General features: G+C 35.9%; 1 protein-coding gene across 4 annotated transcripts in view; it reads right to left on the bottom strand.

The window, feature by feature from the left end:
• Positions 1 to 671: 671 nt before the first annotated feature.
• MAP9 (microtubule associated protein 9) overlaps positions 672 to 26,942 on the bottom strand; it is a 38,324-nt gene continuing 12,053 nt past the window's right edge. For 3 of the 4 annotated variants that reach the window (XM_025921978.2, XM_086704023.1, XM_086704020.1), the window contains exons 6-14: positions 20,647 to 20,740; positions 18,626 to 18,870; positions 16,714 to 16,784; positions 15,525 to 15,693; positions 14,390 to 14,479; positions 12,341 to 12,502; positions 12,065 to 12,210; positions 11,753 to 11,885; positions 672 to 4,759 (exon numbers count right to left, since the gene is read on the bottom strand). In XM_025921978.2, the coding sequence (XP_025777763.1) occupies positions 4,637 to 4,759; positions 11,753 to 11,885; positions 12,065 to 12,210; positions 12,341 to 12,502; positions 14,390 to 14,479; positions 15,525 to 15,693; positions 16,714 to 16,784; positions 18,626 to 18,870; positions 20,647 to 20,740 (1,233 nt within the window). In that variant the 3' untranslated portion in view covers positions 672 to 4,636. The remainder of the gene's footprint in view (positions 4,760 to 11,752; positions 11,886 to 12,064; positions 12,211 to 12,340; positions 12,503 to 14,389; positions 14,480 to 15,524; positions 15,694 to 16,713; positions 16,785 to 18,625; positions 18,871 to 20,646; positions 20,741 to 26,942) is intronic. The other variant, XM_086704021.1, reaches the window with a different exon arrangement.

Here is a 26,942-nt window from a genome sequence, read left to right as displayed (position 1 = left end):
TGAAATCAAGAGTTAGATGCTCAACCGACTAAGCCACCCAGGTGATGCTGCACTTTCTAATTATTTCATAATTTTATAATTACATTACCTTTGTAATTTGTGTAGTATTTCAAGTAAAAAAAAAGTTTATATCCAAATTTTCTTTTTTTTTCAAAATTTCAGTCATTTCTAATAAAAGGTATATCAGCATAATATAATTATTTCATCTTTAAAAAAGACTTTTGTGTGGTTAACATAGTGTTATATTAATTTTAGGTGTACAATATAGTGATTCAACCATTCTATACATTACTCAGTGCTCATCATAAGTGTACTCTTAATCCCCCTCACCAATTTCCCCCATCCTCGCCCCCGCCCCCCACCTCCCTTCTGGTAACCATCTGTTTGATCTCTATAGTTAAGAGTCTGGTTTTTTGGTTTGTCTTTTTTTTTCTTTTTCTTTTCTTTGTTCAATTCGTTCTCTTTCTTAAATTCCACATATGAGTGAAATCATACGCTATTTGTCTGTCTCTGGCTTATTACGCTTAGTATTATACTCTCTAGATCCATCCATGTTGCTGCAAATGACAATGATCATTTCACCTTTAGCCCACAAATAAAACTCACACCACATTTTCCAATGTTATGAAATGAAATTTGGCACAATCAATAAATAAGAGGACCCAATAAAATAAATCTTCAATGATTAACTTTAATTAAGCAGAACATGAAGTATGCTACTAAAAAGCAGACATTAAATACATCTCCTCAAGTAATTCTTAAACATCCTAAATTTAGTGCCAATAATTTAATTAACATTATACAATTACATGTAACATGTTCCAAAATAATCAAATCACAAGTAAAATAAAAAGAATTCAGGGAAGTCTCTAGTTAAGCATTTACATAGCATTCATTATTCTGTCAGCCAATGTACCTAGGAAGCAGGACAATTGGTAATATCTTTGCTTTGTGTAGAATGGAAGCATATGGGTTTAAATACCTTTTATTACAGCACTATTGAAATTAGAGCCAAGATTACCTCAGGAAAATTTGTTTTCTGTACTAGTTTATTCTTGGGAACTACTTTGGCTAACATGCAATTTCTCCCATTTTGAGAAATTCCTTTTTTCCATTTTACTGTAGCCTGTGACCCAGAGCTTAAGAAACTTCAGTACTCCCCCCACCCATGAAATAATGGTGGAGGTGCCCAAAGAGCTTTGATCTGGTGGAGTTATGGAGAAGGCACTGGAAGAATAAGGGACCATTGGAGAGAATCGAAACGAACTAAGTTGGTAATGACCATGGCTACAAAAGTTAGTGTGAAAGTTTTATCAGATCTCAAAATTGTGGAATGGCGGGCTGATTACAACCGGAAAACTGGACACCTGATTTCTAACTTTGGATTCTTATGGTTAGTGATCTGAGCTTGGGAAAGTCAAAGTAGTCATTCAACTTAGAAATAGTGTTTGGGCCAACTTTATGAAATTATTAAAACCCTTCTAGATCCATAGTTTTATAACTCCAAGGTATATACAACTGGGAACACTTAACTATTTTCAGCTACCGCTTTGGCAACAGTGAGACATCAGTTTCAATATTATTTAGAACAATAAATGAACTACTAACATTTTCAAAACAGGATGCAATACAAACCACTGGAAAATTGTTATCCCTGAATGGTTCTTATTTTCTTTAAGAAAACTGCCACTTCCTACTGATCTAAAATGCCATATAGTTTTTCTCTATTTATAGAACGCACTACTGTTTTCTTGCTTGTTACGGGGAAAATACATTCTGTATACAATTTTATTTTTGTATTAATCTGACAATTTCTAGGGAAATTGTTTTCAGTCATATTGCAAAATATTCATTAAATTCTTATTTTCTGTACTTTGAAGTGTTAGCATTCAAGTGATCAATACAGTTTACAAAAGTAGAATTTTAGTCTGAAAATCTATATGCTTTTAGTGTCTTTAATTTGAATTTGAATTCCCTATTATAAATTAATGAAAACTTGATGAGCAAATGTATTGATATTTGATACTTTAAAGGATATATGGGAAAATCATACCCCTTAAATAGATAAATGCATTCAAGAGAATATTACCAGGTTGGATTCTCTCCTTTGGATCTCAGAAAGTCAACAGTACTTTACTTTCATCCAGCTCTTAAAACTCAGCTTTATTTTTGCTACGGGAAGAAGAGAGGATTTCATTCAACTAGATAACTGATCAGCAGGTGTTACTGTAAACAGGAAGTAATTTATTATTTATCGTAGTTAAGACAAAATTCCCCACTGAGGGAGATGAATTGCTGGGTCTTCGCAAACACCTCAATTTCCCATTTCATTCTACTTCACAAGCAGTGCTAAGATTTAGATTTCTTTAGATTTCTTTTTAGGAGGTCTCTAATCCAACTCACCTCCATATTCTCTTTTGATGGCCAGACTGGCCAGGAAAGTGGAGATTTCTTCTTGCATGCTAAGAACGTGTAAGTCAAATAACCATTATCAATCCCATCTGTGTTGACCTTCTCCTCACATACATGAAGTGGGGAAATGCAGGGCTTATGGAAGTAAGTAAGTGAAAATGAACATTTATTAAGTCCTTATTATGTGCCATATGCTTTACATTAATTACTAACTTCATTCAGTGCTCCTGCAACTAAGAAGCGATGATAGCAAGCCACTAAATGATAATGAAGAAGAAAATAATTGGGAAGTGTAAATATTTAATGTGAAACTTATGACATATGCATTTATGATCTCATATCCCTGACCTTTTTTCCTTTAACTTTCCTGGAATTTGCAAATACCTTCTTAGCTCTGAATAGCTAATTAGATACCATAAACGATTCATCCTGGTAGGCACTATATATATCTATTTGGTGAAAAACAGAGGAGCTAAATCCCATATTGATAATACACACTGGTGATAATAGTTTCAATTTCATGAAGTATTCTCCTGGTTCCCGGCAGTATAAAAAGGCTTCTAGTTTTATTTATAATTAAAAAAAAACAAAAAACAAAAAACAACTACCTGTAGCACTGATGTGATCCAGTGATCCGTGATGTCTCTTATCTTGAACGCACTGCAGCCAGCCTAATCCTCAGAGTGGGACCTTCTGAATGACTATCTCAAAAGCCTATGTTCCACTACCTGCTGGGTTTCCTGACATTCTAATACTACATACAAGGCATTTGACTAATTCTTTACATATTATGAAATCTTCTTTCATTTTATAGATCTAATAAAGTTCACCATCTCTAATAACAAACAGATATTTCTTAAAAGGAAATACAAGCTCTAAGTAACAATGCACGATTTTAGGATCTGAGAGGTAAAATGTGTTTATAAAGTTGATATAATACAGAGCATAAAAATGAGCCTATTGATTCTGGGGGGAGGAAGACTTACTCAATTCTAATCTCAAATGTCACATGCTAAATGTATGGCAAGTTACTTCTCTGAGTCTCAGTATTTTTAATCTGAAAAAGAATACCTGCGTTGAATACTTGTTGCAAAGAATTAACATTTGTAAAGACCCAGAAGAGACCATACAATAGGTGCTTAATAAATAGTAATTATATTCTCACCCATCATTGCATCCCATCATTGCCTAAGTAGTATCACAACTCTGAGAGCATACATTTGGTCTGTGATAAATTAGCTGACCAGTTCAAGTATGAGTCCAATTAATATAAAGATATGCACAGATCAAATAAATAAATAAAGATTCTTTGGGCATTTTCTACAAGTTACCTTCCTATACAGCTGTCTTCTAAATATAAGCTATAAGACTCTAGAATAGGTTAAGAGGTCAAAAATTGCCTTTATCACCTATATGGCTTAAATCTGGAAAATAATAATAGTGATAGTGACCTTGAACTCTTGTGGAATTTCCATCTCAATTGTGTGAGTATTTCACTGCCAAGAAACGGATATCTTTTGATATCACCGAAATAATAAAGTGAGATAGAATTTAGAGGACAAATTTGAGAGGTCTACTCAAATGCCTATGTCTATGATTGTCATAGAAATCTGGGACAGATACACTCATATTAAAACATAAGGCATACTCCTTAAATAGAACGCCTGGAGGATTAGAGTTCTACTGAACTACTGCCTCACCTGACCAAAACCTAACTTGTACAGTGCAAGTGCAACCGCTCAAGTTAAAGATAAGTTTTGGAAAAAATAATACATGCGTACTGCCAGCATTGATTCCTTTTAAAACCTGAATCTAGGTGGACAATCATTCACAGAATGATTCAATTATTTCTATGATTGTCATACCTAAATGGTTTCCTTTATTCTGGGGAATACACACACTTCAATACCGGGCACGGCTGAAAGTGGTCATGGGTCACCTGATTGTAACAATTGCAAAGACATGATAAAGGGTTCTTTTAATGGTAAGAGCGATCTGATTATTAGCTTCTTATTTGAGGCAGCTTATCTACGGTCCAAAAAAAATGCCTTCAATTATTTCATTGATTAAACTCCAAAGCATCTTATCCACAGTCAGTGGAAATGGCTGGCGTTTAATAACATAGAACTCTTCTAACTATAACTAACTGAATAAATAGTTTTAAACTCACGGCTAAAATTAGTGAATTGATAAATAACTATATCTCACGTAAGAATGAGAATTATCAAAACACTTTTGAGAACACAGTTCGACTTGGAGGGCTCCAGGGAGGAAGTGCCTCATTTTCAAGGAAGGAATGACGTTTCTTCTGTTTTCGTTCAATTCTTTCCTGCCTTTCTTTCTTTTCCTAAAGAGAAAACAGAAAACTGTAAATTTACATACATATATGAACATTATTGTCAAATAAAGTTGCTCATTGAAGAACAAAATAATCCATTACAGATTTAAATGTCATTTCCGATTTAACTGTTTATAAAGGAATAGTAGTTAGAGAATATTGCTTATAAAGAATACTACCAACAGGAACTAATACACCACTTAATCACTTATTTTTTAATATTAAAAGTGATAATATTTAAATAAAATTGTGAAAAATGGGAAAAAACCCTAAAATTCCATAACTCAAAGAGAATAATTATTAGAGGTTGGTGGATGACTTTCTGAGAACAGATTCTCAGAACTAAATTTACTGGCTGCAAAGGTTGAATCTGCCATAGCAGCAAGAATACTTCAAAATTTTCATAAATAGTTGAAAGCTAAGTCTCATGTTTCTTTGCTTATTATTGAGTTTGAGCACATTTTGATTTCTTTAGCACCTTTAAGTGAATTTTTTTCTCAATTATTTAGCTCATCGATATGGATATCATAAACACCTTTTTCAGAATTTATTTATTTATTTATCTTGAGAGACATAGAGCATGAGTCAGGGAGGGGCAGAGAGAGAGGGAGACAAAGAATCAGGCTCCGTGCTGCCAGCACAGAGCCCAATGCGGGGCTCGAACCCGTGAATGATGAAATCATGACCTGAGCCGAAATCAAGAGTTAGACACTTAACCAACTGAGTCATTCAGGCGCCCCTGCAGAGTTTCATACAGTAAATATTATCTTTGCAGCAAATGTTTTATCTATGTTACTTTTAGTCCTTTTTACCAAAAAATAAATAAATAAATAAATAAATAAATAAATAAATAAATAAATAAAATAAAATAAAAAATAAGAAATATTTCAGCCGTGACAACTGTTTAAAGAGTAATATAGCCAAAACCTGTGAACCCGCTATCTGCCTTCTAAAAGAAAACATGACCAATACTTTTGAAGCTCTCGGTGTTCATTCCCTTATCACAGTCCTTCCTCTCCATCCCACTGAGGTATCCATTGCTCTGAATTCGATGCTTATCATTCCAGTGTATCTTTTAATTTTATTGTAATATTTTATTATAATATGTAATACTTTTATCATATATGTATTAATCCCCCAATAACTTTTTTGTATGTTTTTATAATTTATAATAAAAGGGAACACACTATATATTTTTTGCAACATCCTCTTTTATTCATCTTAATATTTCTAAGATCCAGCTATATGAGGTATAACTCTAGTTCCTTGATATTCCATAGAATACTAATAGAATTCCATATTAGCATAGCAACTTATCACAATTAATCAATTTTTTTTGTTGTTTTTGTTGAAAGAATGATGTTCCTTTTTTTTTTTTCCCCACGCAATGACCGTGTTATAAACATCCTTGTTTGATTCCTTGTACCTATAAGTCAAGATTTTCTCTCCATGTATATGCTTAGAGTAAAATTGGTTTGTAGGGTTTGACTATGTTCAACTTTACTGGGAAATAATTTTTCAAAGCTGCTGTAGGAATTCACCAAGCAGCACCTACACTGACTTTTTATGTTAATGCATTAATGATTTTAAATTTCATATCTGTTCATGTTTTCCTTTGTTATTTCCACAGCACTTCTAGGTTAGAAAAGCATCTTATCTTGTGAGACTTGATACTGTTTTATTTTCTTTTGGTTCTTCTATTGTTTGGCATTTTATATTCATTGCTTTAGTTCTTTTGGAGTTTCTATTGTTGTAGGGTAATTTTCTGAAGAGATTTTATGTCCAAATGGCACACAAATAACCAAATTATAATTTCCCTGCATGTATTAATTTGCGTTACTTTATTATATAGCATATCCTTACTTGTAACAGGTTCTGAGGGGCCCTGGGGGGGGTCTAATATTTTACTGGTACTATATTGCTTTGATTTGTGTTTATTCATTCACCTTTTAAGCACTGAGATCCTACTCTGGGTCAAGTAGCATAGTGAGGGCCATGCATAAAGTGATTCTAAAATCCAAACACACTGATTTGGTCCCTGTCCCTCAGGGGATTTTCAAAATAGGCAGTTAATAAACAATCAAAGAAACCACAGATCATTTCGAGTTGTGAGAATTTCTATGGAACATCATGAAAAGATCGTTGTGATTGTTAAAGAGCAAAAGGGAGTACTTCCTTGCAAAGAAAAGTGGACTCAGGAATGTCACTGTGAGTGAGACAAGATGGGTAAGAGAAGCCACTTGTGATACGCGATGGGGAGAGAGCATTTCAAGTAGAGGGAGCAGTATATGTCAGGGCTCTGACAAGTCAGAGAACCATGGGATGTGAGGAGAAACGAGAGAGCCAGCGTGACTCAAACTGGGAAGATGGGAAGGGGGTGCCAGGTGAGAATAAAAAGACAGGGGAGTGAGGTGCGGTGGGGCCCGCAGGCCACAGTAACAACTGGCACATATGTAAGAGAAGAGAAGTCAACAAGTGACGCTGGGAAGGGAGGCCGGGAAGTGAGAGAAACCAGGGGAACAGGGCACCCAGGAGAGAAGATGGCTGCAAGAAGGAGGATGCGACTATCTAGAATGTTTGAGAGGTCCGGGGAATGTGGCAGAAAACAACACATTGGATGGCTACATGGTCTGACAAAACTAACTGTCAAAGCGTAGTTTCTGTAACACAATGGCAAAAGAGACAAGCTCGGAGTGTGTGGAGGGTGAAAAGGGTATGGAGAACTAAGAAGTGTAAATGAACCTTTAGAAGTTTAGCTGTAGAAAAAGCAGTGAAATGTGGGACCACCTCTGGAGGCAAATGAGGAATTAAGGGCTACATATCCTGGAAAGTGGTGGGAATAATCCAGGCGAGAACGCTGGCTTCTGGGTGAATGGAATGGTAAGTTTTTATTTTACTGCTTGATGGGAACAGTTCTGACCTTCATCTTATTTGAAAATATTATCTTCTAGAACCTCACATTTTCATGAAAGCAGATGAATTTTCGAGCCATTCTGTTTCCCCATACACATACCTGTCAAAGAGATGACTGAGTATGTGGGAAGTACCGTGAAATCTAGACATTAATCTAGGACTACCTGAAATGTTAACAGCTCTCGCTCCTTTCACCCTGCAGCTCAGATTGTCTTTCCATTTCTCCAAGTCTCTGCTAACACCTGCAAGTTGGGTGGTTTCCTCACCTTGGTGATTTTCTCAAAGAGCAGCAGTACCCAGGAACCCTTAAACAGCACTGCCTCTGCAGACTGGGCGGCTTGGGAGGGACAGCATTTTTGGTAAATTATTAGGTGTCTACGGTTCTTTTACCCGTACCTGTGTGGAACTGATAGATGTCACAAGGAGAATACGATAACGCAAGGTTTCCATCGACATACAATTATTCACATAAAACGAAAGGAATAGAGAGGTATGAAATTATTTTAACACCTTGCTCCAGATCATGAAAATGTTTGCATGCCTGCTAGTCCTACTAAAGCAAAGAGGGAATCTCCTTTCAGAATCTTAATTGAGAAAACAAAAAAAACTATCGAGTCACAATCATTTTAGTATCTCAGAGGGAGGCAGACCCTCTTGCTAGGTAGCAGAAAAGCAAAGACTAGGCTGTGTCCACAGAAACTGACCAAACAAACCTCTTTTTGTCTGTTCCATTTAACATGGGGAGAGAGAGGGAAACATGAAACAAGTTTGTTCTTACTGGTAGATACTAAAAAGGTCAGAATAGAAAATAAGCAACTATCAACCTTAATATCAATTCAGATGATCTACAATGTTATCTTGAGTAATAATTAATTATTGGTAATATTACTCAAGCAATAATTAAAAATTAAAAGAACCTTGTTATAAAGTCCTTCTGACTGTTGTCTGTTGGAGACTGAACTTTTTATTCATTTTCTTACTAAAGGCAACTATTAATTAATCTGGGAACCAGTGTAAAGAAGAGAGTCTTACTGATCTTTGGCTATAACTTTCCCCTAAAATAATAACTCATCCAATGCTCACTACTCAAATTAGATTTTATAACAAAATTTTGACACATAACTTTACATTAAAATGAAAGTCCTTAGATTTCTAAATAGGGGTATTTTTCCAAACTATCTGCAAACAAATTTTAATAAGAGATTGGTAAAATGGAGGAGTAGTTCTGTAACATATTGTATATGGATGTTTTTATAAGTAGCATTATATTTGTTGAGGTTATACTGACATCAAAACAAGTCATTTTCATCGTAGATCTTTGATTGATGAGTTTTTGTTCTCTAGAGGACTGATCAGGATGAGAAAGTGACTAAGTACTATAATAAAACACAATGTACCTAACTGTGGCTTAGTCATTAAGGAGATTTTATTCCACTTTCAAGAATAAGTGAAAATAAAACTGAAAACTTAAACACGTACATTTAGTTGCTATAAGTGATACTAGCACACAGTATATGTCTCCTTGATCTATGAAGAGTTTTCATTTTTCTTAGAACCAAGCACTATTTAAGAGTTTAAGGAAGGGGCGCCTGGGTGGCTCAGTCAGTTAAACGTCCAACTTTGGCTCAGGTCGTGGTCTCACAGTTCGTAGGTTTGAGCCCTGCATAGGGCTCTGTGCTGACAGCTCAGAGCCTGGAGCCTGCTTCGGATTCTGTGTCTCCTTCTCTCTCTGCCCCACCCACCCCCCTCTCTCTCTCAAAAATAAACATTAAATTTTTTTTTTAAAAGTTTAAGAAAGACATCATGAAATACTACCTTCCTCATTCAAACCATTAAACCAATTTTGATCACCTTATTCCTTACTGTTTTTCTGCCTGAAATTGGCATAAAACAGCACTAAAGTCAACACATAAACAATAATAAATTCTGTTGCTATATTTATTAGGATTGAATTAAATTTGTAAATTATTGCAGGGAGAACTGACATCTATAACATCATTATAAGACTGAGTGTTTCTATCCAAGAGCAGTTTTGATCCATGTTCTCAAGTCTTCATTTGTGTCCTTTAGGAGTGTTCTAAAATTTTCTTCACAGTTTTCTTTGTCTTGTACATTTCTTAAGTTTATTCCTAAATGCTTCATGTTTTTATCTTATCTTTACATAGTCTGCCTTGTGTCCTGAATGTTTCTCTAGCTACTGTTGATTCTAAAGTTTATGTGAAAAAGTAAATAATAATAGATACTTGAAAGTGGAGCTATGAAGGAAGATTAAGCAAAACAGATATAAAGTCCTGATAATGAAACAGTATATGGAATATGTACAGTGAGATCTGAGATTGACCCATGGAACAGAAAGTCAAGAAACAGATCCTGGGGCACCTGGGTGGCTCAGTCAGTTGGGCGTCCAATGTCAGCTCAGGTCATGATCTCATGGTTTGTGAGTCTGAGCCCCGCGTCAGGCTCTGTGCCGACAGCTCGTAGTCTGGAGCCTGCTTCGGATTCTGTGTCTCCCTCTCTCTCTGTCCCTCCCCCACTTATATTCTGTTTCTTTCTCTCTCTCTCTCTCTCTCCCTCAGAAATAAATAAACATTAAAAAAAAAAAAAAGAAGAGAAGAAACAGATCCTAAATTCTGGGAATGTATCAGATAACAAAGGCAGTACCTCAAATCATTGTGTAAGAGGCTTTTTTATAGGAGATGTGTTTGGAAAAAATAAAGTTGGAATCATATATCCCATCACGAGTAAGATAAATTATAAGCTGGTCAAATGTTAAAATGTCAAGATATTAAAATCATAAAGTTACTAGAAGAAAAATGAGAACACTTTATTTAACTTCAAGTTATGAAGAAAGTCTTTTCAACTATGCCTGAAAATAGAACTCAAAAGACTGATAAATTTGACACCAGAAGATAAAACAAAATTGTTCATCGCATAAAATACTATATGCAAAGTTGAGAGATCAACAAAAGCATGGGAAAAAATGGTTGTAACTCCTACCAGAAATAGGCTTATTTCCCTAGTGTATAAAAAAGCTTCTGAAAATTAATATGAAAAAGACCAACAGAAAAATGTGCAAAGCCTATGGATTAACAGTTTACAAAAAAAATGACAAGTGACCCTTCCACAAATGAAAAGATGCTAAAAGTCAGTCCTAACCAGAGAAATACAACCACAAAATACCCTGAACAGTATTTTTAACTAGCACATTGACATGAATTCAAAAAGTTTATAAGAAATCTTACTGCAGAGAGCCCTACCGGATGCTATGCCCCGTGGAGCAACTTTTACACTTTGCGATTGCTGCCCCAGGCGGAATGCTAACTGCCCACATGAATGTGCCACCTATGGGGATGCTAACTACCCGCGTGAATGTGCCACCTACCGATGTAAAGTGCTTTTCATATGAACACGTTACTTAGTCAAAAATTGATAAACACATATATATATGATGATATTTTAAAATAGAAAACAGTATTTTGCTTAACATCAATGAAAAGGAACTATAAACATAAGCAGACTAAAACAGAAGAAAAATATTTAAAAAACAGAAACATGTTACGTCCAGCTAGACATTTTCCTCCCGAACTTCTTATTTGCTTTCTTTCGTTAAAAAGCACCAAAATGAGACTTTCTCCTTGAGGTCATTGGAAAGAGCAAAAGAGAATTTAAAAAGTGGAATAACTTTCTCACCGTTCAATTCAGTATTACTATGTGTCATGACAAGTCCCACCTAAAAGCTGACAAGTCCTTCAGCAGTGCACTTGTCAGCTTTTTGTGATTTTACACCTAAGAGTCATTGCAAAGGAAGACTAGGCACGACTGGTAAGTGACTAACCCTGGGAATGCGGGTAAGGCAGAATATCATGCCTGAAGGCTTAAGCCTGAGTGCTTGAAGGAATAGTAGAAGCGTTAACAGAAATGAGTAAATCAAAGACAATATGATAGACATAGGGAGAGAACAGATTCAACAAGGCAGCTTTGAGTAGAAATGGCCAGCAGGCAGGGGCAAAAAGAACTGGAATTAGGCACAGAAAAGTCATGAATAAAGTACATTAATAAGACACAGGTTCATTAACAAACAATACCTACCAGCCATTTTTCATATTCATCAATAGCTTGCTTGTCTTTATCTTTCTTCTCTGCTTTTTTCAGTTCTTCTCTTCTTTTCTCATTTATTCTCTCTTTCTCCTTTTCTTTGAAAAAGGCGTCCTTCTTTTCATTCCTATGTAGGACAGTACAAAACACTGGGTGGTTAAAGGAGAGGCTATAATAAAGATTTCCTAATACATCTTTGTGGTAATGAGATGCCGATACATTAGTAAATTTCAAGCAAACAATGTTTTAAAAGCCTAGAGCGTTATTCATTTGAAATGGAGCAAAACAGTTCTCATTTGGGATTACCATTTCTCTACAGCTGTTAAGTTATCTTTCCTTTTCTCAGCAATAGTTTCCTCCTCTTTCTGCTTCTTCGCTCTTTCGTATTCTTTCTCCTTTTTATTTTTCTCTCTAAGATACTCCATCTTTTTCTCTTTCCATCGTTCAAACGCCTGAAAGAGTTCACAACGAGTTTCTTACTGACCGTGGATGTGACCAGGTAAGGAGAAGCGCAGTCAATCAGTACCATAGGTGCTGAGCGAGGGAGGATAAGGAAGGCAGATGTCCGAAGCCCCTGCATACCTGTAGTGCCTCTCCTTTTCTCACAGCATTTTCTTCCTCGGTTTTTTTCTTGTTTTTTTCCTCAAGTCTTTTTTTGGCGGCGATTTTCTTTGCTTCCTTTTCTTTCATAGCCTTCCAGGCCTCAAATGATGCTAATGCTTCCTCTCTCTTAGCAGCTCTTTTCTATTTCAGAAAAAATAAGAGACAGTTAGATGTGTGCGGGTAAGTAGATGGCCAAGTATCGGGAGATGCCGATATACACATTCAGATTGTATTTCATTCCTTACATAGTCATCGTTTCTAGAAATTGTTTTTCAAAGAAGATAATTTATTTAGGATAGTTTAGACAAGTTGATTTACAAAAAAAAAAAAAAAAAAGTCATCTGATTTTTGCATTGCATTTTAATTTTATTTTTACTCATTGCATTTTAAAATGTCCTTTTCTTAAACCATTTATCTGATATTGATCTGCTATTCATGGGAAAGAACTGTTTTTTGGAAGTGTACTGAACAAATGTCAAAACAAACTAATAGGCCAAGTACTACTGCAAAATACTAATAATAAAACATTCTATTAAGGGGGCACCAGGGTGGCTCAGTCGGTTAAGCAACCTACTCTTGATTTCGGCTCAGGTCACGATCGCAGGGTCATGAGATACAGCCCCGCCGTCGGGCTCTGTGCTGACAGCCTGCTTGGGATTCTCTCCTTCCCTCTCTCTCTGCCCTTTCCCTGCTCTCTCTCTTTCAAAATAAATAAATAAACTGCAAAAAAACCCACATTCCATTAAAAGAAAGATATCAGGAAAGTTATAGGCTTATAAAGTAAGTCAGAGTGAGGTAGATTGGCCAAGTCACACAGATTTTTGCTTTGAACCGGAGTTCTGACTGACATCAAAGCATAAAATTGTTACTAAACAACAGAGCCCACATGTTGAAACTATGTGCAGACGGGAAAATATGTGGGTGAGTGTACCGTAAGTATGTTATGACTTTACTTACCTCCATCTAATCCCATATTCTTGGCTTGCTCTAAAATATTGCTTACCATTAAACGACAGAAAGCCTTAGAGAAAACACGATTCAGAAGGGAAGGCATGACGTACCTCCCCGAGTTGCGCAGATCACACGAGAAGGTGTCTGGCACTGAGCACAGCAGAGAAATGCTGCAAAAGTGGTGACGGGGATGTGGCACACCCCTGCAGGGCTGCTCCATGCAGTACCCTGCACTTGGCAAATAGTTTCCTCTCTGAACCCATTGAAGTATTGCACAGCACAGTAGAGGGCTTTTAGTTTAGAAGATGCGAAGGAACTAAGCATGTCGGAGACGACCAGGCCGGAGTTAGAGGTAGAGACTCAAGTACTGAAATAAGAGCCTACCTCTGGACAGCGGGAAGGATATGGCTCAAGAGTTCACGTAGGGGTTGGTCTTGAAGATACATATAAAATTCAAGGTGGAGGGGCACCTGGGTGGCTCAGTCAGTTAAGCGGCCGACGTCGGCTCAGGTCATGATCTCACAGTCCGTGAGTTCAGGCCCCGCGTCGGGCTCTGTGCTGACAGCTCAGAGCCTGGAGCCTGTTTCAGATTCTGTGTCTCCCTCTCTCTGACCCTCCCCCGTTCATGCTTTGTCTCTCTCTCTCTCAAAAATAAATAAACGTTAAAAAAAAATTTAAAACAAAAAAAAATTCAAGGTGGAAAAGAGGAAAACTAGAGGTCAATGTCTGATGACCCTTTACATTCTTGGCTAAGTTGTAAGATTGAAGTCAATTTTTCACAGGGAAAAGTGAAGTAAGAGTGAACAGGTGTCCACAAGCAACAACAAGTTCACGATGAGTATGGTCAAATGAGTACGAAAAACAGAAATCTCTGTGTATCTGTTTTCATGTAAAACGGTTATATTCATATCAAACGAAAAATGTATAAAGTACCAGAGAAATAAAATCAGAAGTCAATTCTTTTATGCATGTTATTTTGCCATTTAAACAACAGTAGATTTAGCAGTGTTAAATATTTAGAGATATTTTACTGACTTAAAAATCCACAGTATTTTCCACTTCTATATTTCAGAATACCTGTTCGTTTTGGATCCTTAGGTTTTCACTTTCAATCCTTTTAATTCTGTGCATTTCATGTAAATACACATTTTTCTTTTCTAACCACTCCTGTGAGAATAAGAAAGAAACTATATGATATTCAAAGTTTCCCAAATGAATTAGAATTCTTATCCATTTCTGAAATATTTGATTAAAATTTTAAAAAGGCAAAACACAAAATTTAGAAATTCTATATACACTAGTATCATTTTTCTTTTTCTAATAATATTGTGATGTATAAAGATAAGTATGAATAAAAAATATGTCTGTCATCTTTCTTAGATTTAACAACAGAATTCAAAGATTGAATATAATGGCTACAGGAAAGTTCACATTTTTCTCCAAATTTCTCAAGTACAATTTTCTAAAGTGTACTATGTAGTGTAATAAACAAGACAAGAAAAAAAAAAAAAGGACCTTTTTGGAAATGAGGAAAAATCAGGAAAGTCTTTTGCTATGCAAGCTTACTTCAAATACAAATTCTTAGGAAAGAAAAAAATTAAAACTATTTGTTCATACATTTGTTCATTTGTTCATACATTTTAAGAAGAAAAAGCATAAAAACGTATATAGACCTTAACCATATTTTTGCTTTGGCTGGAATTTTATAAATTTTCATGGCATATTCTCTTTCTTTAAAAACAGCTATGGGGGCACCTGGGTGGCTCAGTCGGTTGAGCATCCGACTTAGGCTCAGGTCGTGATCTCACAGTTTGTGGGTTCGAGCCCCACATCAGGCTCTGTGCTGACCGCTCGCTTAGAGCCTGGCGGCTGCTTTGGATTCTGTGTCTCCTTCTCTCTCTGCCCCTCCCCCGCTCATGCTTTGTCTCACTCTGTTTCTCAAAAATAAATGAATGTAAAAAAAAAAAGAAAAGAAACTTACAAAATAAAAATTAAAAAAAAAACAGCTATGATTGGTTAAGCAAAGCTTAGAAAGAAATAATTTAGTAAAAAAAAAAAAAACAACTTTGGGTTGCTCAGGTATTATAAAGGAACATTTTTCCCAATAAATTAAGTATTAAACCACCATTTCTGACAGGGTCATTTTATTCCTTGATAAATGGGTAACCTTATTAGGTGACTCTTCATTTTTAAAGAATGTTTTCCTTTTTACCTGATAAACAGCTGCCCTTATGTTATCTGCTCGTTCAGGTTCTAGGTTCTGTTTCTGTGGGGGCTTTTGGTCCAAGACTTTCAAAGTCCCTAAATAGTGAGAAGAGGTAGATGCTGATGGTGGTCTCCTTATAGAACTAGATTTCTTTAAAAAGTCAGAGGTCATTAATCTGAAAAGATCCAAAGAAACCAACACAGTTACTACAATTGCACTTGGTAGGAGAAAAATACATTAGAATTTACAGTTACTATATTTGAAATTACATTATAAATTAATAAGTTATAAGTACTTTGAAAATGTAAAAAAAGACGGTGATAGTCTTTTCTTACTAAGAGCTTCAAAGTACTTGCTCTTTCTAGAAAATTGTAATTAGAACATTTTTAAGAAACATGGATTACATCTCAAGTTACATGGAGAAAATAATATAAATAAAGTAGATTTTAAGTCTCTTGTATCATTTTGTTACAAAAAAACCATTCTAAATAGTTAGAATAGCATTTTCTACTTCAGGGGTTGGCAGGAAAATATGGCCCACTGCCCAGTTTTGTACAGTTTACTTATTTTGTAAGTTTACTGAACCACAGCTAAGATCATTCATTTACATGTTGCCTAAGGCTGTTTCCCTGCTATAACAGCAGAACTGAGTCGTTACAAGAGAGTATGGCCCATAAATCCTAATCCATGTACTAACTGGCATTTTACACTTAAGGTTTGCTGACCCTTGCTTTATTTGATCAATGGTAATTTAAAAGACAGAAGCTTTTGATTAGCATTTATGAGTTAGACATTCATTATCATCAGCGTGAATGAAGCAATATAGAATCTTGTCATTTTAATAAACCACCTTAGTCCACAGAACCTCAAGGTTTTAAGTATAATTGTCATGTGTTAGACAAAGACACTTAATAGAGAAGTCCAATGCTGGACTTTAGCTTTATTACCATACAGCAAAGAAACTCTAACCCAGGAATAATGTAGAGTATAGAGAATCCCTAATAAATTCCTCATCATAAAAGAACATGATCAACTGAGGAGTCTTATCATGAAATAACTACTTCATTCATTTCATGAGATGGGAATTTAAAGAAAATCAAGTAACACCAAATGAAATTCACTTTACAGAAGTTAAGCTAAAATTAGCTCTGTTGGAAATAAACTCATAAATTTGGGATAATAATCACTTTATTACCTGCCAGATGCACTGGATGCTCTATTATTTGTTGATTTTTTATTCTTCATATTTCTGTCTTCAATTGTTTTCTATTAAATAGAAAATACCATAGATGGATTACTCCCCATAACTATCACAGTTAGACTTAGGGGCCAAGCTGCAAGGAAATCAATGTTTCTGAAGCATCTACTATGTGTCAAGTACAGCAGTCCCTGGGAACTAATAAGGATACTACACTTTAGAGAGGGCTGACGGACATGAAACAAAAACAAATGTGAGTCAAGAAGGGGATAAGCTAGGGCCCTGTGACAGTGACTAGAGTGAGGGATTATGTTAACGACAGTGATCAAGAAAGGCCTCCCTGAGGTCTTGACATCAGTGCTAAGATAAATGATGAGAAGAAAGGGGCCACATGAAAGAAGGTCTACGGAAAGAAGTAGTAAGGGCTAAGAACCCGAGAAGGGAGAGAACTTGATAATGTTGAGAAACAGAAAAAGGTGAATGATGCTGAAGCACAGTGAATGACAGGGAGAGTGGAGGAACAGATGGTCAGAGAAGAATGTGTGAGGTCCTTAGGAAGTGGTAAAATGTTTGCATTTTATTTTATTTTAAGTTGATTAATTTATTTTGAGGGAGGGAGGGAGGGAGAGAGAGAGAGAGAGAGAGAGAGAGAGAGAGAGAGAATCCAAAGCAGGTTCCACGCTGTTAGCACAGAGCCAGACCTGGGGCTCAAACTTATGAACGGTGAGATCATGACCTGAGCAGAAATCAAGGGTCAGACGCTTAACCAACTGAGCCACCCAGGTGCCCCTCTGCATTTTATTCTTATGATGACAATCCAACAAAGAGACCTTAGCAGGGAAATGATGTGATTCAGACTTAAGGAAGGTCCTTTAAGGGGAGTAAGGATAAAGCCAAGGATTCAGTCAAAAGAAATGTCATGGTCTTACTTATTATATATAAATTGCCTGTCGTAATTTAGAACTGCCTCTGTTTGACATTTCTAGGATCCCATCTATAAATTCCAAATACCCTTCTTCTTTTTAAGGAGTAACTTCTCTCCTTTACACAGAAGGCTGCTACCATTCAAGTGAGAACACAGATAGAAACCTACATGGCTTACTTGGCATGAGTGATTTTTCCTAAGGAAAGTGGTTACGAACAATATACCTGGAACATGGTTTAATGAGCCTTCTCTGTAAATTTTAATACAAAGCATTAGTATTCTGTATTATAAAAGTCCTATTCAACCACAAGTCTTCAACTAGCACTGTTACCTTCCCCAATAGTAAATACACATAGTCACCAGCTGACTATAGCTATAAGAAATAAAGACTAGCTTCAAGAGAAATAAAGACTAAAAATGCTATACCATAAATTTTAAAAGTATACTACTCTGGCATAGTTTCAAGTAATCCTACACACCATAAATCTGGTTCTCAAGGTTATAATAATAATAATGTTTCTAATAATGATACTGTCCATCCATTTAAACAAGAAAGATGTTGGTAAACATTTCTTAAAGATTTCCTTTAAAATGTATAAAATGTTTAAAAATGATATCCAAAATGTTTAAAAATTCACTAATTCAAAACCTTAGAAATTGTTTCAGATAGATGCATTTTTATAACACGAAGACCTATAGAAACCTACCCACTTATGGGTTTATGTTTCTAGATATTTAAAAGTATATTATGATCATATACCTTTGATAATTTTTAATGAAATACTGAATTTTATTATATTCACTGCAAATCTTCCCTGAAGTAAAACAGTATTGAATTAAATAAAAACCACTTGATAATATACCAGTATCAAAAGATGAGTTTTCTACAGATAATTCAAGAGTACATAATACGGCAGGTAAAATATTTAACAGATCTATTTTGAGTTTTGCTGTAGTATAAAAGGTATAATTTTATATAAATACCTTTGAAGACGCAGTTGCATCAGTGGATATTACGATACTCTGAGATTTCAATAGCGGTGGATCAGCTGTCAACTCATTCATGATCAGTTCAGCTTTCTCCTTTTCTTCTTCAAGGTCATCAGCAATCACTTGACTTTCCTTGGATTTCTCATGTGGAGTAGTAACAAAGTCTATCAAAAATGAATTCTCTTCATTTTCATTTGATTTCAAGGAATTGTGGTTTTCAGTAAGTTCTTCATTCTGATCTATTTTGAGACAGAGTCACAAAACTAAAACTCTCTTCTGAACTAATAAGGTAGATAACAGATTCATTGGCTTTCTACTAAATGAGGATTGCCTAGGATGGCTTTGTCATGCAAAATAAAATGTGAAGAGAGCTATTGTATTCAACTTGAATAAACTTTTCTCCAAAGTGATGTACAAAAGAGAAAGTGGCTACTTAATGTACTAAAGCATTTGACTTACCTAATACTTAGGAAAAAAAAAAAACATATTAGTAAGTAGAATGGAATAACTACCCTAAACCAAAGGCACACCAAAAGCTCCTGTTGATGATAAACCAAGTAAGTGAGAGGGCAGTATCTATTCTATTTGAAAGCCTGTGTTTCTTAGCTGGGACAAGAAGCTGTGCGGGCAGGAGGTACACATCTCTATGCTACTATAGGTACAAGTGGTACGGGAGCAAAATTGCTGAGCTGCAGGAGAACCAAGAATTCATGAAATTTTAGAGAGTCCACCACACAGAGAATAAAGCCTTCTTCTAGACAGGTTTCTTTTTTTTAATTTTATTTTAATGTTTATTATTTATTTTTGAGAGAGAGAGAGAGAGACAGAGTGTGAGCAGGGGAGGGGCAGAGAGAGTAGGAGACACAGAATCCGAAGCAGGCTCCAGGTTCTGTCTGAGCTGTCAGCACAGAGCCCGATGCAGGGCTCGAACTCATGAACCGCGAGGTCATGACCTGAGCTGAAGTCGGAAGCTTCACTGACTGAGCCACCCAGGTGCCCCCATCTAGACAGTTTTATTTCTGCCAAGATGCAGAAATGTTGTCTATGATACCAACAGGGCACTAAAAGCTGGCCTATTACTCATCTCCATGCTCTAAGGGACAGCCTCAAGCAGTGGCATGACAAGATTCTGTTTCATTATGACAGAACTTCTCTTATTATTCTGCCTGCCCCACTTTGGAATGTTCAACAGAAAGAAGTCCGTGATCACCAATTTTCAATTCTACTAGGATCCACCTACTGGCCAACTTTGTATTTTTATTGTCAAAGTCTTAATTCTGCTGCTTTCATTATTACAGCCATTTTTTGGAACTGGTTTTGAACTCAGCCGGATTTAAAATAATTTTGCAATTATAGTTATACATTTTCATTTGGGGAGCACTCACGACTCCAAGTATCATTAATGAATTCTTTAGAACTGCTAATTAATGTATTCAGTAAAAAGAACAAGGACTTTGGAGCCAAAGATTCAAATTATAGTTTTAGCACTGACTTTTGGGTATGTTTCCCAATATCTTTGCACTTCAGTTTTTCTCATCTGTAAAATGACAAAAATTATACTACATGGCAAGCACTTAATAAATGCACACATCCTGGTCCTAGAAATAGCTATGCCTTTTAGCTCCCATCAAGCTATATGTCACAGGACTAAGGAAAGAAATGCATTAGTAAGTCACAGCTTACACTTACTTACGTGCTTACCGTGGCACTGTTCTAAGGGCTTTACAGGTATTATTAGCTCATTTAATTCTCACAGCCATGAGAGACGAGGTAGCCTGCTCTTAGATCCCCCTTTGCAAGATCAGTATACAGGGCCATAGAGATTAGGTAACTTTGCTCTCGTAACCTTGTCTAGTTCTGCATCTAAAATCACATGGTTAGTAAACAGCACACGGGGGGTTAAAACTAAGGCAAATACAAACGTATCATTCTGAAAAGTATGTCTTTTGCAAACAAGATTCTTAGCAATATGGAGTTCAAACATAAAATGCGATGTAACAATTTGATATAACTACCTTGTATGGATGCTTTTTCCCCAGATCCTGGTGATAAGGAATCTCCAAGACTTTCTTTAAGAGATGACGATGATAGACTTGTTAACCATGGATCCTGTTCAAAAAAAAAAAAAAAAAAAAAGAAAAAGAGTATTTACTATGTAAGTTTACTTCTTAAGATTTGTGTGGGACAATAGCATTATTAAGACTATTTCATAACTCTGAAATCGGCCTTATGAGGAGTTTGCAGATGAAACACCAAAAGCATTAAGCCTGTGGAGGCTAATATGCTTTACTTTCAAACATTGATGTCTTGATCATTAATAGGGGTCACTAAAGAGTTTTTCTAGCTCTTTCATGGGCATCTCGATATTTGCTTTTAGCAATTTTCAAAACTCTTGCTCTCAAATCAGATCTCATAAATATTTGAGACAAAGATTTGATATCTTTTTCTCTAATTCTTATTTCTAAGAAGGTATGAAGAGAGTAGAACAAAAACCCTTGGTGTCAAATGTCCAAATAAAAGCCATTTATAAAACCAAGTAGACAACAACTACCAAATATTTAGACAGAAAAAGTACATAGACTCCATGCACTTGAGTTTTCCTCACAATTCTGAAAATTATATCTGAAGTGAAATAATTAATATTTGTATGTCTGCGCCAAACATCTCTTTACAGAGTAATAATCTAGCCTAAAGTTTTGATGGCATCATAATGTAAGAGTTTGACTTTACTGCATAAGTAACAAATTCTATTTTTCTTTCCCACGATATTTTATGGGAACAAAGACAATTATTTACCAAAAGCAAGAAGTAGAAACTATCTGAGAAAATGGCAGAAGGGCTGACACACGGCAATCTACTTTGAGAGACAAAGCTCTGCCAGAGGAGAGTGGCAAGTTAGTAGATTTTTGCCTGAGTTCATTCACCCATCCTTGCGGCCCAAGTGGTAGAAGGTTGCAGCCTCACCAGGCTGGCTTAAAGGGTCAGGGCACGGAGTTAGGGACTATAAAGTCAGCCAGTAAATTTGAGGAAGAGCTGCAGTGGCACGAACCCCAACATTTGTTTATAAAATTCATCCCAAACCCTTGGTTCATCTATGCATGGCACAGGGAAGACATCGGAAGATCCTGTAAAATCAGAGCAATTAGAAACCAAAAGAACTAAGCAGAGATTTCTGTTGATATCCATGGCAAGGGAGACAGACTTGGCAATTTGACGTTTATTTATTTTTGAGACAGAGAGAGACAGAGCATGAACGGGGGAGGGTCAGAGAGAGGGAGACACAGAATCTGAAACAGGCTCCAGGCTCTGGGCTGTCAGCACAGAGCCCGATGCGGGGCTCGAACTCACAGACCGCGAGATCATGACCTGAGCCGAACTCGGCCGCCTAACCGACTGAGCCACCCAGGCGCCCCCAGACTTGGCAATTTGAGTCCAGCCACAATATCTGTACACTAAAACACATGTTCAGAGGAACATAACAGACTCTAGAATCTCTATAACATATTGTTCATAATGTACCGTATTCAGTCAAAAAGTTTCTAGATAGGTGAAGAAATGGAAAATGGTGACTCATATTTATGAAAACAAAAACAAAAATAATAAAAACAGCCCTTGGGGGGCACCTGGGTATCTCATTCGGTTAAGTGTCCGACTTCAGCTCAGGTCATGATCTCATGGTTCATGAGTTAGAGCCACGCATGGGGTTCAGTGCTGACAGCTCAGAGCCTGGAACCTGCTTCAGATTCTGTGTCTCCCTCTCTCTGCCCCTCCCCTGCTCACACTCTGTCTCTCTCTGTCTTTAAAAAAAAAAAAAAAAAAAACATTAAAAACAAACGAACAAGCAAAACAGTCCTTAGGAGTCAAGCTAGAGATGACCCAGATGTTGCAATTAACAAATGAGGACTTTAAACAGGTATTAAAAATATTTTCAAGCACTTAGAGGAAATGCATGCATGGAAGTTGACTAGATGGGGATCTTATTAAATATATGAAAAATAAAAAAAAATACCCATGGACACTATAGAGTTGGAAACTATAATACTAAAATAAAACATCTGCTGGGTAGTAGACAACAGCAGATTAGGGATGGCAAAAATGGGCAGTGTACTCAACGACAGACCAATACATTGTTCAATCTGAATAACAAAGGGAAGAAAGACTGAAGAAACATGAACAGAATTTTAGAGACTGAATGAGACATATCAAAGATTTCAATACTAAAAAGAAGAAAAGAAAACTAGGGCAGGGAAAAAAATACATAAAAACTTTCCATTTTCAAAGAAAGTATCAGTTTATAGATCCTGAAAACTCAGTGAAACCCAAACAGAATAAATTTTAAAAAACAAAACACACATCGGGCACCTCGGTGGCTCAGTCGGTTAAGCGTCCGACTCTTGGTTTCAGCTCAAGTCATGATCTCACAGTTCCGTGGGATTGAGCACCACATCGGGCTCTGTGCTGGCAGTGCAGAGCCTACTTGGAATTCTCTCTCTCCCTTTCTCTCTCTGCCCCTCCCTCACTTGTGCTGTCTCTCTCTCTCTCTCTCTAAGTAAATAAATGGATAAAAATTAAAAAAAAAAAAAAAACACACATCTAGTTACCTTGCAGTCAAACTATTGTAATAAAAAACTTTTTTGAAAAAAATCTTGAAAACATTTTGCCGGAAAAAAGAAAACATACATGGGAAGACAACAAAATGAATTATTGCTGATTTCACACCGGAAATAATACCGGCCAGGAACAATGGAAACTAATAAAGAGCTGGGGGAATGGGGTTGATGAGAAAGGAACTGTCATCAGCCTAGATGTATATACTCAGCTAAGCTGACCCACAGTTCCTGGGTTTGAGCCCCACTTTGGGCTCTGTGCTGACAGCTAAACCTGGAGCCTGTTTCGGATTCTGTGGCTCCCTCTTTCTCTGCCCCCCCTGCTCATGCTCTCTCTCTCTCTCAAAAATACATAAACATTAAAATTGTTTTTAAATGAAGATGAAATAAATATTTTTTAGATAAGTAGGATCGAGAGAACCCATCACTAGCAAACCTGCATTACAAGAAATATAAAAATAAGTTCTTAAAATTGAAGGGAAATAATACCAGAAAGTAATCTGGCTCTATAGGAAGGAATAAAGATCCTTAGAAATGGTAGACACATTTAAGAAAACTGTAAATATTTATTCTTTTTTTTCTTTTAATTCCTTAAAAGTCAAAGACAAAAAAGTTTTTTTAAAGGAAAATTGTAACACTGTATTGTGGGAATTATATGATATGTAAATGCAGTGTTTATGACAACAATAACAGGATGGATGAGGGAATACATGGAACTACACTATGACAAGATTTCTATATTAAATATGAAATAGTACAGTACTGACACTAGGTAGATTGTGAGAATTTATATCTGCATCTTGTAATCCACAGAGCAACTACTAAAAATATAACACAAATAGGTACAGTTAAAAAGGCAATAGAGGAATCAAAATTGGAAACTAAAACCTATGTGATTAACTCTCAAGGAAAAAAAAGAAAAAAAAGTCAGGGAAAATGTTACAGAGGAACGACAATGACAGCACTAACTTAAAAAACAAAACAAAACAGATAAATAGAAAACACACAGCAACAAATTGGTCCTAAATTAAAAGTAAATGGACTAAGCACTCCTAAATGGACAATAATTAAAAAGAAGACTCAGGTTTGATTAAAAAAAAAAAAAAGTGACAGTTTTTTATAACCTAACAGTTATTATAAAAGAATTATTATAAAAATTATATAAAAAAGAAAAAGTCACAAATAGTTTGCAGAGAATGATACAAGAAGATAAACTATGCAAACACCAGTAGTAAGAAAGCTGAAATATTAGACAAATCAAACTGCAAGATAAGGAGAATTACCAGAGGAAGAAACATTTCATAATGTAAATAGGGTCAAGACATAATAATGATAAATGTGTATGTGCCTAATAGAGTCATAAAATACTGATAGAACTAAAGGTAAGAACAGACAAATTCACAAACGTAACTGGAACACTGTTGGTACTTGGTAAACCAGCCAGACAAAAAAAATCAGTGAGGATAGAGAAGATCTCAGTGACACCACCAGCCACCTTGACCAAACAGAAATTATAGAACAGTATATCCAACAGCTGCAACACTTACATCTTCTGTAAATGCAAATGGAATTTTCACAAGATACACTTAGGCTGATCCATAAAAAAAAATCTAAAAAAATCTGTAAAATGTGAAATTATGTAAGATATAGTCTCTGATCATAACAAAACTAAATTACAAATCAATACAAAATTACATATAGAAAAAAATCCAGATATTTGAAAGTAAAATCACTCACCACAAATTAACCAATCAGCCAAAAATGAAATCACAAAGGAAATTAGAAAATATATTTAAAAGAAATGATAATGAAAATAAAAGGTATTAAAATTTGGGTGCTGCTGGGGTGCCTGGGTGGCGCAGTCAGTTAAGCGTCTGACTTCAGCCAGGTCACGATCTCGCGGTCCGTGAGTTCGAGCCCCGCGTCGGGCTCTGGGCTGATGGCTCGGAGCCTGGAGCCTGTTTCCGATTCTGTGTCTCCCTCTCTCTCTGCCCCTCCCCCATTCATGCTCTGTCTCTCTCTGTCCCAAAAATAAATAAAAAACATTGAAAAAAAAATTAAAAAAAAAAAAATAAAATAAAATAAAATTTGGGTGCTGCTAAAGCAGTGCAGAGAGGGAAATTTATAGCATTCAAAGGTTTTAATAGAAAGGATGAAAGGCTTAAAATCAATGAATACATTTTCCAACTTATGGGTATGCAAATTAAACCAAAACAAAGTAAAAGAAAAAAAAAAGGAAGAAAAAAAAATGAAGAATGAAAATCAGTGAAATTGGAAACAAACAACAGAGAAAACTGACAAAGCCAAAGTTGGTTCTTAGAAAAGTTAATAAAACTGGATGATGCTTATCAAGATATTACAAGAAAGACAGAAAACATAATCTATATATTAGAAATAAAAGATGGAATGTTATGATAATCTCACCGTCATCAAAAGAATAAAGGAATTATCACAACCTCATGTTTATAGATTCAACATCTCAGATGAAATGGACAAATTTCTTAATAGACCTAAATTACCAAATTGATGAAATAGAAAACCTGAATACCAAAATATCTATCAAAAAATACACTTTAGGGGCGCCTGGGTGACTGAGTCGGTTAAGCGTCCGACTTCGGCTCAGGTCATGATCTCACGGTCCATGAGTTCAAGCCCCGCATCGGGCTCTGTGCTGACAGCTCAGAGCCTGGAGCCTGTTTCAGATTCTGTGTCTCCCTCTCTCTGACCCTGCCCCATTCATGCTCTGTCTCTCTCTGTCTCAAAAATAAATAAATGTTAAAAAAAAATTAAAAAAAAATACACTTTACTATCAAATACCTCTCCACAAAGAAAATCCCAGACAATTTCACTAGTGAATTCTCTTAATTAAAGAAAAAAAATGGTACCAAACTTTTAGAAAATAAAAGAGGATAAAAGAAAATAAAAGAGATACTCCCCAACTCATAGGATACCCAAGCCTGATAATAACATTATAAGGAAAAAAATATACACAGATAGCCTCTATAAGTATGGATGTGGAAATCTTAACAAAATATTAACAAATCAAATCCCACAATGAAATATTCTACTGTGATCAACCAGATCTTATCCCAGGAATGCTAAGTTTGACATATATACATACATACGTATCATCTCCACCTTTCTCTCTCTCTCTCTCTCTCTCTCTCTCTCTCTCTCTCACACACACACACACACACACACACACACACACACACACACACACAAGGTAGGAGGTGAGGATGGTAAGAAAGTAAATGTCACCTTTCAAAATCTAGCTGAGACATTTGCAGGAAGGTAAGGTTGGGGGGGAAGAGGTGTGGTATCAAGCGAGAGTGTATACACAATTAAAGAGACTTGAGCATAGTAGAATGCGGATAGACACAGACCCCTCCAGTCTTGGACTTCCAGTAAAGAGCCAAAGGTTATAGACATAGAAGAGAGAAGAGCTGAACAAAAAATAGATGAGAAATCCCTGAGGAGGTGGGCTTAAAGAAGATTCAGAGCATAGTCCACAAGATCTTTATAATGAGAAATAAGGAACATTCGGATTATTAAAAATAGAAGTATCCAACGTACCCAGAAATAACATAAGAGTTTTATGTTATGGGCTATGTTATAATCAGTAAGGTGAATGTAGTCTTCTCAAGATCACCCAGCAATGTGGAAATACTTTATGACCCAATGCTAAGAGACAAAGAAAAAGT

The sequence above is a fragment of the Puma concolor genome, chromosome B1 (genome assembly GCF_028749965.1).
Source record: "Puma concolor isolate L17-30 chromosome B1, mPumCon1.1.hap2, whole genome shotgun sequence".
In the NCBI taxonomy this organism is placed as follows: domain Eukaryota; kingdom Metazoa; phylum Chordata; class Mammalia; order Carnivora; family Felidae; genus Puma; species Puma concolor.
The sequence above is the reverse complement of the archived record's forward strand: the minus strand, read 5'-3'. Positions and strand labels throughout refer to the sequence as shown.